The sequence below is a fragment of the Tenrec ecaudatus genome, chromosome 10, assembly GCF_050624435.1.
Source record: "Tenrec ecaudatus isolate mTenEca1 chromosome 10, mTenEca1.hap1, whole genome shotgun sequence".
In the NCBI taxonomy this organism is placed as follows: domain Eukaryota; kingdom Metazoa; phylum Chordata; class Mammalia; order Afrosoricida; family Tenrecidae; genus Tenrec; species Tenrec ecaudatus.
Window position 1 is genome coordinate 65,187,154 of NC_134539.1, and position 16,457 is coordinate 65,203,610.

The 16,457-nt window shown below is 45.0% G+C and overlaps 1 protein-coding gene across 3 annotated transcripts in view; it reads right to left on the reverse strand.

Annotated features, from left to right (window-relative positions):
- Positions 1-16,457, reverse strand: part of PCSK5 (proprotein convertase subtilisin/kexin type 5) — a 516,123-nt gene that overhangs the window by 29,540 nt on the left and 470,126 nt on the right. For all 3 annotated transcript variants that reach the window (XM_075560524.1, XM_075560523.1, XM_075560525.1), the window contains 4 exons: positions 15,245-15,440; positions 8,428-8,645; positions 1,301-1,537; positions 205-435 (listed from right to left, as the gene is read on the reverse strand). In XM_075560524.1, coding sequence (XP_075416639.1) covers positions 205-435; positions 1,301-1,537; positions 8,428-8,645; positions 15,245-15,440 — 882 coding nt within the window. The remainder of the gene's footprint in view (positions 1-204; positions 436-1,300; positions 1,538-8,427; positions 8,646-15,244; positions 15,441-16,457) is intronic.

Consider the following 16,457-nt stretch of genomic DNA (forward strand, 5'->3'; position numbering starts at 1 on the left):
AGCATTGGCACAGAGGGACAGCCAAAGGCCATTGAACTACTGCACCAAGGGCTGCAGACTCACTTGTGGGGCTCCAAGTGACCCCAGTGCAGGTCATGCCATTTATCTCACAAAGCCACAAATAAAAAAGGAAGAAGCCACTATCGACTGGGTAGCATGCTTGGCAGGAGGTAGTGTTCCCAGATGGCGGGGAAAGTAACTCACTGAGAAGAAGGCTGTTTCTCCTGCAGGTGAGACACTGGTCCTCGGCAGGCCCTGTGCAGTGGACGCACTTGCTGTGACAGGGCTGGCACCTATGGACCATCTCGTCCCAGTACTCCGCGTGGGAACACTTCTCGTAAGCCACACAGCTCCCGTGGCTGGTTTTCTTCAGGCCGTCCTGACACACTTCACAGGTCCCCGGGGACGTGCAGGTCCGGCAGGTCCTGTGGCACTCTGGCATAGTGGGGGCAGCAGGCAGACAGTAAGAAAGGAGCAGACCACCCCTCTAGGGAACTAATTCCCCTGTAAAGTGAGTTCACCTTTCTTCCAGGGATTCCTAAGACCCTCTGCCAAGGCTAGGAATCACTGGATAGTGCAAACATGGCTGCTCACTGAAGGATTGGAGGTCCGGGGCTCACCAGTCCTAGGGAGCAGTGCTATCCCGTCCTACAGGGCTGCTACTGATCAGAGTGTACTAGATGGCCGTGGGAGAGCAGGTTGTTGTGGAGAGTAGACACAGCAATTGGAGCTGCTTTGTGTCTTCAAGTTGATTCTGACTTAGCGACCCCATGGGTCAGAGCAGAACCGCTCAATAGAGGTTTCCAGGCCATACTGTTTATAGGAGCAGATTGCTGCGTTTTTCTCCCACAGAGCGGCTGGGAGGTTCCAATTGCTGACCTTTCAGTTAGCAGGGCACACTTAATCATCGTGCCACCAGGGGTCCTGTGTACAGCAAAACATATACCAATTCCATGATTTTCCCATGTACAACGCAGTGACACCCCGATCACCTTCGTGCAGTTGTCCAACCTTTCTCCCCTGTTAACATAAAACCAACGCTCCCTAAGGGTCCCCTACAGATGGATACAATAGTTGCGTCATTGTTATCAATTGGATCCTGTTACAGGGAGCTCTTAAAGAAGCATGATGCTCAAGGCAGACATTCTTTACTAATTGAGGTAAACTACTGTTTGGCTTTAAAGAAGACACCAGGGGGATAATTTTGCCCAATTGCCTCAAAGTAGTGGTTTCAGGGATTCATCCAGCCTCAATGGCTCCAGAAAGTTTGGAACCCAGGCTGCCTGGACGTTGATTTTACCTTTGCACTCGCTAGTCTGTCTTTCCAAGTAAGTTCCCGGTGGACATGCTTCCAAACACTGCCCACTGTAGAGAACCAGGGATGAGTCAGCACAGAGGTCACAGTCGTCCGCACCAGGGCCACTGCACTCCCGGCAGTCATCGTGGCAGAGGACACACTGGCGGGAGTCCTCGTAGAAGCCACTGGGACAGGACTGCTGGCACTTGTCATTGTACAGGACAAAGTTGGGCATGCACTCTGCAGAGAAGGAGGGAACAGAACGTTATCTCAGGGGTGGGAGGACAAGAAAGGGATGCATTCCTTCACAGAGGGCTAGGACTACGCCTCACTGCTGAGCATCTCCAGTGAACATCTGCTTTGTTTACTCTCGCTGAGGCCATGCCCTGGTTCCCTTGGGAGCAGGAGATCCCACCCCTCAACACTCCCATCCCCCCCACACAGTGGCTTCACCAGTTGCTGCTGTGTTTAAGGCCTGAAATGAAGTGCCCCTTGGAGGTGCTCACAAATGGGCAGAGCGGTGGCAGATGAGTGATGGATTCGATGTTGGAGATACTGTTTGAGAACCCTGAAAAGCATGTATAAATATAATTATTTTAATTGAGCCCGCCACATTCTGTGCAATACAGAGAGAAATTTAGGAATTGTTTATTGTACTATTAGTTGATGTTGTTCTCAGTCTCTCACGGCCATCGAGTTAATGTCGGCGAATAGTAACCCCTATCGGATAGGATAGAACTGGCCCTGTGAGTTTCCGAGGCTGTAACTCTTTAAGACAGTTGAAAGGCCCATCTTTCTCTGATTGGCATTTTAAGATGTCCTCAAGTCAGTTCTGACTCATAGCAACTAGATATACCCCACAGCGAAACACTGCCTGGTCCTGCACCATCCGTCCAATTGTTATGTTGAAGCCCATTGGGGCAGCCACTGTGTCAGCCCATGGAAAGTCTTCGTCTTTTTTGCCGGCACTCTTCTTTACCTAACACGATATCCTTTTCCAGGGACCGATCTCTCCTCACATGTCCAAAGTGTGTGTGACCAAGTCTCATCGTCCTTCCTCTAAAGAGCATTCTGGCTGAACTTCTTTCTTCCAATTCGGATTTTGTTTGTTCTTTTGACAATCGAAGATACTTGCAATATTCTGTCTGTCCCACAATTCAAATGCATAGATTATTCTTTCTCAATGTCCAACTTTCATACGCGTGTAAAGGGATTGAAAATACGATGACTTGGGTCAGGCATACCTTAGTCCTCAAATCACATCCCCACTTTTGAACACTTTAAGAGGTGCTGTGCGGCAGATTTGCTCCCATGCAACGTGTACTTTGATCTCTTGACTATATTGCTCCCATGGACAGTGATTGCAGGTCCAAGAAATATAAAATCCTTTACAACTTGAGTTTTTCTCAGTTTAACATCACTGAATTCGTATGGTAGGAGGATACAACCCTGACACACGCCTTTCTTGATTTTAAACCATGGGATATTCCCCTGTTCTGTTCCCCTAACTGCCCCTGATGTTGATTCACGTAGAGGTTCCACATGAGCACAAGTAAGTGCTCTGTAATTCTCACTGTCTCTCAGTCCTGCCCAGAGTCTGTTATGGCCCATGCTGATGAGTGCCTCTGCATAGACAAGAAAACACAATTTAAACAACATTCTGATATTTTCTGCTTTCAGCCAATATCCATCTAATGTCAGCAATACGACTGTTTGTTCCGTGTCCTTTTCTGAATCCAGCAGGAATTTCTGACAGCGCCCTTTCCATGTACTGTTGCAATTTTTGTCAGATGCTGCTCAGCAACATTTTACTTGCAATGATATCAATGATATTGTTCTATAATTTTCACATTCTGTTGGGTCACTTTTCTCTGGAGTGGGTACAAATATGGATCCTGCCAGTCAACTGGACAGGTTGGTCTCCTCCACATTTCTTGGCTGGATGACTGAGGGCTTCCAGCACTTCATCAACTTGTTGAAACATTTCAATTGGTGTCCCGTTATCACCTAGAGCCTTGTTTTTGGCTAATGCCTTCAGTTCATCTTCAACTCCTTCCTTCAGCACCATTGATCTTGATCACATGCTACCTCTTGAAATATTTGGATGTAGACTAGTTCTTTTTAGTAAGTAATTCTATGTATGAGGGGTACAAACACACAAAAACACTGGGATTTTTTTTCAAAGTTATGTATTTAAATTTTTTTAAACAAAACAACCTGATCACCTTCAAAGTATGTTCCATTATACTTAATAAGTTTGTCAAATCTGCAATTCCATTCTTGGAAACATTTTTCAAACTCATCTGTTTGGATGGCTGACAGCACCTCCCTCATTTTTTAATTCACCTCTTCTACATCATTAAATTGCTGTCCTTTCATGTCCCTCTTTATTAAGGAAACAAAAAGAAATCTCACAGCGAAAGGTTAGGTGAGTTAGGTGCATGGGGCAAGAGAGGCATGCTGTTTTTGCCAAAAACTGGCACACTGAGATGGCTGCATTGTCGTGGTGGCAAAACTAGTCCCCCATCTGCCACAAATCAGGCCTTTTTCTACAACACACTGTTATGCAGTCTTTTCAGAATCTCTAAATAGAAAGCTTGATTAACAGTCTGACCTGGTGGAGCAAACTCCTAATGCATGATCCCCCTCACATCAAAAAACAAATGAGCATCATTTTAATCTTTGATATCACTGGATACCAAAGCTTTTGGGGGGAGGGCAAGGAGAAGATGGCATCTTCCACTGGCTTGATTGATGCTTGCCTTTGGGGTGGTAAGAATAACACCATGCCTCCTCACCAGTAATGACTTTGGGGACAAAAATCTGGGTTCTCTTTTGATATCCACTTTGAATCTTTTTTTCTTGTCTTTTTTTTTTAATTTCTTCAAACCATTTTGTTAGGGGTTAATATAGACATCATACCATTCCATGGTTTAATCACTTTTCTGACTTTGTAATGACTTTTGTTTTTATCATGTTCTTGCTATCATCCATAGCTCATCAGGTCTTCTGTCCTTAGTGTACAATGTGTCAAGTCTGTTCTTGAGATGTCCTTGAAATTCAGGTGGGATATGCTTAAGGTTGTGTTTTGGCTGTTGTGGACTTGATTTCATTTTTTTCAGTTTCCACTTGAACATACATATGAGCAATTGATGGTCTGATCCAGAGTTGGCTTTGTTTTAGCTGCTGATATTGAATTTCCCCATCATCTCTTCCGATCTAGGTAGTCAATTTGATTTCTGTGTATTCCATCTGGAGAAGTCCACTTGCGTAGTTATAATTTGTGTTGTTGAAAAAAAAGGGGGGGACTGATCACAATGATCTACATATAACCCCCTCCCTGGGAGATGGATAGCAGAAAGTGGGTGAAGGGAGACATCGGACAGTGTAAGACATGAAAAATAAGAATAATTTATAAATTATCAAGGGTTCGGGTGGAAGGGAGGGTGGGAGAGGGAGGGGAAAAGATGAGGAGCTGATACCAAGGGTTCAAATAGAAAGAAAATGTTTTGAGAATAATGAGGGCGGCAAGTGTACAAATGTGCTTGACACAATGTATGTATGTATGGATTGTGATAAGAGTTGTATGAGCTCCCAATAAAATGATTTTAAAAAAAGAAAAGAAAAATGTATTTGCCATGAAGTCATTGGCCTTGCAAAATTCTATCACATGATTTTCAGATTTGTTTCTATCATCAAAGCCATATTTTCTAACTACTGTTCCAATTTTTCCATTCTAATCACCAATAATTATAAATGCATCTTGGTTGCATGCTTGATCAATTTCAGACTGAAGAAGTTGGTAAAATTCTTCAATATCTGCATTACTGACTTTGGTGGTTGATGGATAAATTTGAATAACGTTTATATTTACTGAATTTCCTTAGATGATGATCTATATTATCCTATCCCAGATAGCATTGTACTTCAAGACAGATCTTCAAATGCCCTTTTAGTTGATGCATGTGATATATTCTTGACACAGTGAACCATAGGATTTTCTGATTGAAAATGGCTAACACTAGTCCACTTCAGCTGACTATAGATATTTAGATATAGATGTTTATGTGTTCCATTTCATTTGGGACAACTTTTGATTTTCCTTTATTCATACTTCATAATTCTAAATCCTAATTATTAGTAGAGTTTTGTGGCTGTTTCTTCTCACGTTGGGTTGTGCCCCATCAGCAAATGAAAGTCCTGAAGGCTTTATGTCATTATGTTTGACTCTACTTTAAGAAAGGAATAACTGACTCAAGCCGTGCTGTTTTCAATCCCCTCATATGCATATAAAAGTAGGGCATCGAATGAGAAAGACTGAAGAGGAATCAATTCTTTTGAACCATGGTATTGTTGAAGGATATGGAAAGTACTGTGGACTGTCAAAAGAACAAACAGATTTGTCTTGGAACAAAGTGGCTCCTTAGAGGCAAGGGTGGTGAGAATTCATCTGAAGTGCTTTGGGCTTGGTTTCAGGGGAGACCAGTCCCTGGACAAGGACATAATGCTTGGTAGAGTGGCATCCAAACAAGAGGACCCTCAACAAGATGGATTGACGCAGTGGCTGCAACAATGGGCTCAAATGTAAGAACAATGCTGGGGATGGTGTAGGATTGGGAAGTGCTTCCTTGTCTTGTCCGTGGTAGGGTCACTGTGAGTTGGAACCAATTTAACAGCACCTAAAACCAACGGACGGGAGGGGCTCATCTTCTGGCATCTATATCTGACAGTGTTTGACAGCTGTTCTGAAGGTTTTCAGTGACTAACTCTTCCAAAAGGGACAGGCTATTCCTTCTTTGAAGTCTGCCCTTAGTTTGGAAGCTCTGTTTAAACCTTTTAATTGATAGTAGATCAATAAATAAATATACAAGGGTAAGTGTAAAATATCACCACTAGGGTTCTAGTTCATATATGCACAGGTTTGCTTCAAACAGAATGTGGTTAAATGTGTCTGTGCCATCAGTGGATGGCTGCAGGCAAATTTTCTCAGTATCATGCTTGTCTTAATCTTGTCGGGATGACTTCAAAGACGAGGTCCGATCAGAACAGTGGTTTCCAAGAGGATCTTCTGAGACAGTAAAATATAAAGCACAAAGGTCAGCTCAGAAATTTATGGTGTCTGGTTTTTGTTTGTTTGTTTTTGGGGGAGGGGGCTCCAAAAGGTCACCTGGATAGGTCCTTTCAAAGGACATAGCATGATCATAGGTACTTTATTATCGAGAACTACATTAGTGAGAAAGAGACCAGGGCACTTGTGCCAGCAAGTTGTTTTCCAACTTGACAATGAAGGGCTGCACTAGGAGAATTTCACTGGGAAACCTCTCCCTATTCATCCAATGGCCCTACCTCACCCCTTCAGACTTCATTCCGCAGGAACATGACTGAGTCACTTGATGTCACAACTCTTGTTTTGAGGTGGTCTAAATCAACCAGTATGGCATTCTTTAGGGAAGGATGAGAAAGACAGAAATATCCCCTTCAGAGGTATATAGCTTGAGATGAAGGGTAGGTGAAAAAACAATAGCTTGACATTTTGGTATTTTTTGTTTAAGAAAGGATTCTAGGAGCTTGTAGTAATACTGTCGATCTACCCTCTCTGATAATCAACTTAACTGGGTTAACTGGATTGGGTGCAGGATCCTAAGATCGCGTGCATGCTCAGTCCTGCATTGTGGGCTTCTGTGATTGTTGTGTTCATTTGCTCCTTTGAGGGAGAATACCGAAAGCATTTTAGGTCACCCCATCAGTTTCTTTTAGATAGGACCCCAAAACCAAACAAACTCACGGCCATTGAGCCCATTCTGACTCAGACTGACCCCTATATAGAGTTTACAAGACTATAAATCTCTACAAAAGTAGACAGCTTCACATTTCTCCCGAGTAGCAGCTGGTGGGTTCAAGTACCTAACCTTGTGGCTAACGGCCCAATGTTCACCCTAAATGGGGCCAAACAAATGAACAAACAAAACCCAAACTCACTGCCATCGAGCTTACTCATAGGAACTCTTGTGGGTTTCCAAAACTGTACGTGTTTATGGGAGTAGAAAGCCAGTGTTTTTCCAGCTTCACACAAATTATCTTAGGTTGGGAAGGACACTGGACAGCCTTATTTGCAAGATAATTCTAGAGAAAAACAAAGACAAATCCCCCAATATTTATAGCCGGTGGTGTCATTTCTAGCATCTTACAGCAGCCAAAATTGTCAGCTGTTAAAACCACAGGAGAAGTGAAAGCCATCCTATTCTAGTACAGAGCTGCTCTCTGAAGCCCACAGGGGCAGTTTTGCCACAGGATTTTGCAAGCGCAAGGTGGGGCCTTGGACTCTTCCATGCGTCTCCAGTCTCCAGTAATTGGGTGGTGCTCGGCACGCACTAAGTGATCAATCAAACCAAAAGCAAGCCAGTGGCCAAGCAGCAGACTCTGAGTCATGGCTGCCCCATGTTCGTCAGAGTAGAATTGTATTCCAGAGGGTTTATAGTGATGGGTTTGGGGGAGGTCGATCACGAGGACAGCTTTCCAATGTGCTACCGCGGGGAATCCAACTGTCGATGTTTTGTAGTCGCGTGTCATCGCTGCACCCTTGAGGGACTGCTAGTGATTAGTTGTCAGAGAGTCCATTCCGATTGGTGGTGAACTCTGTGTGCAAAGTAGAACAACTGTGCTCCACTGGGGTCTCACGGCTGTAATCATAGAAAGCAGGTCTCCAGGGCTGGCTTCTGAGTACATTTGAACTGTTAGTCTTTCAGCCAGTAGTTGAGTACTTACTGTTTGTCTCACTCAGGGACTTTGATAAACCCAAAGGTCTTTGCTGTCCTGTCAATTCTGACTCATAATGACCCAATAGGACAGAACAGAACTGCCCCACAGGCTTCCAAGATGGTAAATCTATATGGAACCACTGCCTTTTCAGTTAACAGCTGAACTCTTGGCCCCTCGGGGCTTCAGTGCCAGTGTGCAAAAGATATCCTGCACAAAGGGTTCTGGTGGGCCTTAGCTTTCAGAATCCATGGAAAGACACTGGTCATTCCCACCACGATGCTCAGGGAGATGAAGCCCTTTCAGTCAAGGAAGTGAGTCAGCATCTCTGCAGTTCTTATGGGAATCGCACTCCACTGAAATGCCCTACGTACCTTTGCACGTTTCTTCGTGAATACAGTCCTGGCACATCTCTGGGCACTGCCTGCACTTGCCCTCCACAGCCACATGCCTCTGGGAGCAGGTCTCACGGCACGCCCCGTGCTCCAACAAGAAATCTCCGTTGCAAGACAGGCAGTGGGAGGCATTCCCTTCACAGGTTCCGCAAGCTGAGCTGCAGCGTTCACAGTGCCCGGCTTCTGCATAAAAGCCTCTGTGGAGGGAAGAGGGAGGACAACCGAGGACTTTAGGGATCACAGAAATCAGTTAACACCCGGGGGCAGAGGAATGGAGCCTAACAATGACGGGGCCATGGCTTTTATGACCTGAAGCACAAATCCTGTAACAGGTTTGACTGAGAGTGTGTGGTGAGCGAGATAAGCTAGAAAAATAATACAAGAGACAAAAGCGACTTTTGCCGGGAATTTGACTTATTTGGCTGATGAATATGTTTATTAGTATGCAATTTAGTCATCTTTTAAGTTCCCTATTCTAGCCTTTATTTTTTTGCTAATTGTTCTTCCTCTTCATTCAAGCATTAACTGAGTGTAGAAACAAACTTTGATTCCATGTAATGTTATTTTTCGTTCCATTTTTGAATGGCTCAAAAGGGATTTCGTGCCTTATAAGGTTGGCAGTGGTTTACCTTTGGAAAATCTTAGCCAACCTCTGATGACTCCTTTTAAACACAGATATGTAGGCATTCGTGCAAAACATGAAACATACTTTGAGGAACTGTTAGTATGTTTGTGGGATTAGCTTCCTTCTGGGAATAGACAATATATGTATATATTACTCACCCATCTGCCATTGAGCCAATTCTGACTGATAGAAACCCTTCAGGACAGACGAGAACAGCTCCTGAAGGTGTCCAAGACTGCAAATCTTCATGGGAGCACATAACCTCTTCTTTCTCCCTCAGAGCTATTTGTGGGTTTGAACTACTGACCTGACCATTAACAGCCCAAAACTTAACCCACTATGCTACCAGGCTCTCTGTATGTGAACTAATACTGAATTATTAAATCATCACATTATACACATCATTTACAAACCTGTAAATACATTGAATATGAAACCACAGGCTTTTCAGCACATTTGGGAAATGATAGTAGGATAGCTGGTGTCTCTTTGGAGGGCAAAGATGAAGAGCTGAAATATGCAGAAGCACGTAAAAGAGACCAGATTAAAGGAAAGGGGCTCCTGGTATCAAAGGTAGTGATTTCAGTTGGTCTACATAATAGTCCTTGTATTATTCAGCTATCACCATGATAGTAGAGGAGAGTGGTGATTGCGTGGGAGAATTATTGTCGTTAATGCAGGGGACAGACGCAGGTTTGATTCCCAGCCAATGTACTTCATCCACAAGCATGCCCGTGGAGGCCTGAGGGCTGCTATGCCACCGACCAGGTTTCAACAGAACTTTCCAGGTTTCAATGGCAGACTAGAAAGCAGGGGCTGGTGACCTACTTCTGACACTCAGCCAATGAAAACCCCATAGGCCACAACATCTGCAAGCAATCGTGGGGATGGCACGGGATTGGGAAGTGTTTTGTTCCCTCGTTAAAGGGTTGCCACAAGTTAGAGACTGACTCAGGAGTAGCTAACAACAACAGTTTATAACAGGGCTGTGAAGCACATACCGTCCCTTACACAGCCATCATTTATCCGAACCTATATGTCCATAAGAGGAGTTGTGGCAGTGTCGTAGTTATGTGTTGAGCTGTAATGAGCAAGGTCAGCAGTTTGAAACTACCAGCCTATGTGATGCCAGGCTTCCTAGCCCATTTTCCTCGTTAGCTGTTTCTCCACCACTGGAAGGAGAAGGACACGGCTGTGCTGTCGCACCGAGTCCCTCTCTTAATGACACAAGTTGACAAGGCTGAATAGAAATGGATCATGTGATTGCCAGGGGGGTGATTGAATTTCAGAAAATTTAAAAATCAAGCAAACTTAGTGCACTCTCAAATATATCACATCTTCTAGTTCAAACCCACCAGCCACTCCGTGGGAGGAAGACTAGACTTTCTGCTCCTGGAAAGAGTTAAAGTCATGAAACCCAGACAGGCACTTCTACCCTGCCCTATAAGGTCCATAGAAGTTGAAATGGACTCAATGGCAGTAAGGCAGATTTTGTTTTATCTGAACAAGAGCTTTATGGGTACCCTGTTCCTCTACTGTGGACATTCTGGAACTTGCTTTCTTTCGGAGAGTCATACTAAGCATGGTATTAAGTTTCTGGTGAGCGCCCATGCCTAATGTCCCAGAAAGTTCTCAGAGGTGTCCAGCGGGCAGCTGTGATCCTCACAGCATCCACTGGCCTTGGACCATCCTGGTAGAAAACACCCAAGGGGCGGGTAGCATCCAGACATCATTTTGCCAGATTGTTTCTCACTGTCTGGCCAAGCCAAGGCGTCCAGACATGTTTCTGGACACCGTAGGAGCACAGCTTCTGAGAAGAGGCAGCAGGAAGAGGCCTCCCTCAGCTTTTTCTCCTATGAGAATCACGGTTGGAGGCTTGGATGGTGACGTTAAACGATGGGTGCTAACTCCACAATCAGTGAACACCAGACATCCTATCAGGAGGCGGCCAGCAGGCCACCTGCGAATGTGCTCTGAACGCCACTCTGCTAAACACCACTTCCCCACTCAGATCCACCCTGCTGCTTCTTCAGCTGTCTCTTCCCTGCTTTTACAAAACATTTTTGGGGGTTAATGCGTTATTCTTACTGTTATCTTTATTTACAAATGCAAATATGAAAAATTTCTTTTGAAGAGAAATGGCCATGTGTACTGGATTGTTACATTCAAAGTACTTTTTGTTGAAGCTCTTTGGCTCAGGTATGCAAAGCAGAGCCAGAAGGCTCTGGAGTGCCAGCTATAGTTCACAGACACCCAAGACAGTGACAGCCAGTGCTTCCAGGAAGACTGGTCTTCTCACACCGAAGCCTCAAATCGGTGCAGATTTAGTGAATTTGAGAACACCTTAAATTCCTTGTTGCCTTTTAAGCGATCACAATAATGATAAATGTTACTATTTCATCCTTTTTTCTCTCAGAAACATATGCCATAGACCACTGTTGAGAGATCGGGGGCCACTGTTGCTGGTTTATAAATCATTCTGAGTCCATGGAAGCCGTGTCACAGAAGGTTGTGCTCTCATATACATCTTATTGCTATCCCAGGATGCATCACCCCCAAAAGGGAGATTTCTCAGGAGAAGCAACAGTGCCGCTCACGGCAAGCTGGTCGGTGTATGCACCTCAGATTCCGGCTCCCTGCCTTTTGTTGGCACAGAGATGAGATCACCCGATGTGAAACGACACCACCTACTGTCCTGAGGTCAGTCCTGACTCATAGTGACCCCATGGCATAGGCTGAAACCGCACCACAGGGTTTCCAAGGCTGTAAATGTTTAAGGAGGCAGTTTGCCTCATCGTTCCCCAACAGAGAGACTGGTGGATTTGAACCATAGACCTATCCCCATGCTCCCAATTGTATAGCCTTCAAGATGTTCAGGCCATCCTAGGAGCTACACTGAAAACCAGTTGTTGACTTGACTCTGACCTAGCGTGACCTAGTGGCTCAGAGTGGAACTGTGCTCAATTTGAACTGTGCAGAGAGTAAGGTGCTCAATTAGCTGATCCTTTGAAAAAATTTTACTGTGACTTGGGTGAAGGCTTACAGAGCAGGTCATCAGTTTTGCATTCACCAATTCGCACACCTTTTGCTTCATTTCATTCATGGAATCCCCTGAACGCAACACCGCTCCTTCTTCTCCACTGTGTTTCTGCCTCCAGTCTTTCCCTCCTAAGCCTCCGAACGTTGTCCTTGGACAAATGCTGCTCTCTTGATCGCAAAGCATTGCCAATTGTGAAGCGCACATGCCACCCGAGTGTCATTGCTCCGCTTACATTGCACCCGCCTTTTGTTTGGCTGAAAAGGAAGCTGTGGGGTGAGGTCAGATCCAGACCTGGAGGGCAGCCAAGGCCCAGAGCTCTGAGGCTTCACCCATGTCTCCGGAGTTGGTTCTTCATAAGTTGAACATCATGCCTTCCTCTCAAGTCAACCGCTGAGTGGAGTCTAACCTTCCACCTTTTGGTTTCCGGCTGAGCACGCGCGCCATTTGTACCATGCAGAGCTTCCCTTGCGCCGCCCTCGAGAACTGCCCCTGTGAGTTTCTAAGACTGGAGTAGAAAGTCCCACCTTTCTCCAAGGGCATGGCTGGTGGTTTCAAACTGCTGACCTTGCAGGTCACAGCCCAACTCTGAACCATGATGCCGCCGGGGCTCCTCTTTCCAGAAGCTTCCCTACTGCTCCAAATACCAATTATCTGGGATGCTCTGTATCTGCAGTGGGGGTCAAGCCCAGTCTTGGGAAAACAAAATGTTGATGCCTAAAAGAATCAAAGGAGGGAAGCATGTGTCTTTCTTCCTTGTTTTAAGGTATTTTCAATCCCATGAGCACTTGTAGGGTCCAAGAGAAACTTGGGGAAAGAGGTAGTGATTCAATCAGTACGGTGGTACTCATGACAACCAGTTCAAGCCACCATGGGGAAAGTTGATGAGGAAGCAATACTTGACTGATAAGTAGATCTCTGGCCTTCACCTTTGCTTTGTAGTGATTCTTCTGCTGCCCGCTGAGCCTGGAGACAGAAATCTGTGAGTTCCATGCCTCCCCGGTGTCTGTGTCGCTCCTGAGCTGTCTTCTCCCACTGGGATCTCTTACGCTGGTCCTTTCTTCCCTCTTCTCCAACTTGTGTGACAAAATCTTTTAAGAGCAGCTATTCATTAACCTCTTCTCAAATACCCAGGCCAGGATGGACTTTGAAACCATCATGCTAGGTAGAAGAAGCCGGTCACAAAGTACCCCCGATGCCGTTCATCGGGCGTGTTCATAGAGGAGGTGTGCAGAGTAGTGGTTGCTTACGGAAGGAGAGAGGGGAGTAAAGGAAATCGAGGACAGCTGATAATAGGGGATGGCCAATAAGATGAATAGTACGGTCTGGTAAAACTTTCTTTTCTTCTAACAGAAGTAAAGATGGAGGCACCGTAGTTGGGGTTGCACACAGTGGCGATGTTGTGTAAGACCAGGCAGCTCGGGACCGGGAGAGGAGCAGGCTGGTCTAGGAGATGCTAAGAATGATGCAGTAGCAAACTGAGCCGGCTGTGGGGTTTGGGGGACATCGTTGGCCACTGAACTTATCAGCATTAAGTTTCCAAACGTCTAGTCCCATGGGATATGAGACCTCATGGTTTGTTATTTCACCTGCCATTGAGGCGACTTGTTGCTAAATGTTTCCTGATACCAATCTGTTTGTTCTTCCTACTTATTTATTTTTCTGTATTTTATTTGTTTTGTTGCTGAGAATACAAGGGAGTACCCAAAAAACTGGATTTTTTTCTTCAAAGCTATGTACTTATTTATTTTTTTATAAAACAACCTGATCACCTTCAAAGTACTCTCCATTACACTTAATACATTTGTCAAATCTGTGATTTCATTCTTAGAAACATTTTTCAAAGCCATCTGTTTGGATGGCTGATAGCTTCTCCCTCATCTTTTCTTCACATTTTCTACGTCATCAAATTGCTATCTTTTCGTGTCCCTCTTCATTCGTGGAAACAAAAAGAAGTCACATGGAGCAAGGTCAGGTGAGTCAGGTACAAGCAAGAGAGGCATGCTGTTCTTTTGCCAAAAACTGGCGCCCTGTGATGACTGCATGAGCAGGTGCATTGTTGTGGTGGCAAAACCAGCACCCTTTCTGCCACAAATCAGATGGGTTTTTTTTTTAATCACACACTGTGATGCAATCTTTTCAGAATCTCTTAATAGAAAACTTAATTAACAGTCTGACCTGGTGGAAGGAACTCTAAATGCACTAGGAGTTGACATTTGTGTCCATTTGAGAAGTTGTCCAGAATGAGGTTTGTCATCCATCAACATTTCACCTTTTGTGAAATGAGAAAACCACTCATACACTTGAGTTTTTCCCATAGCACTGAGCTTGTAAGCTGTGTTCAACATGACAACAGTTTCTGTGGTGTTTTTCCCCGTGCAAGAAACAAAATTTCAAAGCTACATGCTGTTTTCTTAAATTGGCCATCACAAAAAAAGAAGTTTGGGTGAAACTTCTTTTATGAAAAAAATTCACGGTGGCCAAAGAGAACCTCCCCAGGTGACCCACTGGGTGCACTAACTCTGAGTGAGTCGCTCATGCTTGCCTAGTGGGAAAAATGTGCACTGAGAAAGCTCCGCCTAACAAAGCTTTGTTCCGTCTTGTTTTTTTCTGGTACCCCCTTGATATACACAGACAACACCAGCTTCTATACACACAACTTAGTGGCAGGAGTTACAGTCAGCGTTGCCCTCCAATCTGTGATCTTCTTTCCTCAGTGACACAAACTCACTGCCCCCTTAGGTTCCTATCTAATCTTTCGAGTTGCTGTTGTCAATTTTATTCTCTATAAACAGATGGTCCCCAGAGAGGGTAATAGTCAAGGCAGAACTTTCTTACTAGTTCCGCCAAACTACTGTTTTGCTCTAAGAGGACTTGGGGGATATTTCTGTCCTAAGGTCTGCAGATGATCTCAGGGTAATTGTTTCAGGGGTTGATTCACAATCCATGTCTCTAGAAAGCCTGGGAGTCACGAGGAAATTTTCTGTGGCCAACAGTGGCATCACGCTGTCCGGAGAAGATGTCTAGAAGGATACTCTACCCATGGAGGAGACTGGGTCTTTGGTGAATAGGATGTCATTTCCCTCAAAGTGGAGTGCGCATGAACTGGATGTCCAGGGGAGAGGGAAACTTACTCTGGGCACGCGGAGTAGCACCTGCCCCCGTGGATGAAGAGCTGGTGGTCAGGCTGACTCTGGCACTCGGTGCAAAGATCGGCTCCAGAACAAGAGGCACAGTCCTCTGGACAGTTTTCACAGCTGCCACTCCTTGCTGAGGGCCATGTCCCCTGGGGACAGGAGGTGACACAGGCCTGAGCCAGTAGGTACGCACCTAGAGACAAGGGAGAGGGCAGTTGAGAATCACCATCGTGTGTCTGTCCTGACAGATACCCACAAAGGATTCTAACCTCTCCAGAGGCTCTGTGGTAGTCACCAAATTTGGTGTCAATTTAAGGATTAAGAGTGTGGGGGTGAGCTTGGCTGACCACGAGGTATAGAAGGGACCAGTTATTAGGCATGAAAGAACCAAAAATCACATCAGTGGGTGCCCACCTTCCTGATACTATCACTGAAGACAAACGTGTGCATAATCAAATGTGGTAAGAAAGCTGATGGTGCCCGGCTATCAAAAGATATAGCATCTGGGGTCTTAAAGGCTTGAAGATAAACAAGTGGCCATCTAGCTCAGAAGCAACAAAGCCCACATGGAAGAAACACACCAGCCTGTGTGACCATGAACTGTTGAAGGGATCAGGTACCAAGCATCAAGGAACAAAAAATCATATCATTGAAAATGTGGGTGAGTGCAGAGTGGAGACTGAAGGGTTGTGGGGAGGAGATGAACTAGTCAGGGTTCAGGGAAGCAACGATGAAACATATAACTTTCCTCTGGATCTTAAATGTTTCCTCCCCACCCCACTATCATGATCCCAATTCTACATTACAAATCTGGCTAGACCAGAGGATGTACATTGGTACAGAGAGCAACTGTAAACACAGGGAATCCAGGACAGACGACTCCTTCAGGACCAGTGGTGAGAGTGGTGATGCCTGGAGGGTGGAGAGAATGTGGGGTAGAAAGGGGGAACTAATTACAAGAATCTATGTATAGCCTCCTCCCTGGGGGAGGGACAGCAGCGAAGAAGGTAGGAGGAGACAGTGTAATATGTGACAAAATAATAATAACTTATGAATGATGAAGGGTTCATGAGGTAGGGGGCAGTGGGGAGGGAGGGGGAAAATGAGCAGCAGATATTAAGGGCTCAAGTAGAAGGCAAATATTTTAAGAATGATGATGGCAACAAATGTACATATGTTCTGGACATAATGGATGTATGTATGGATTGTG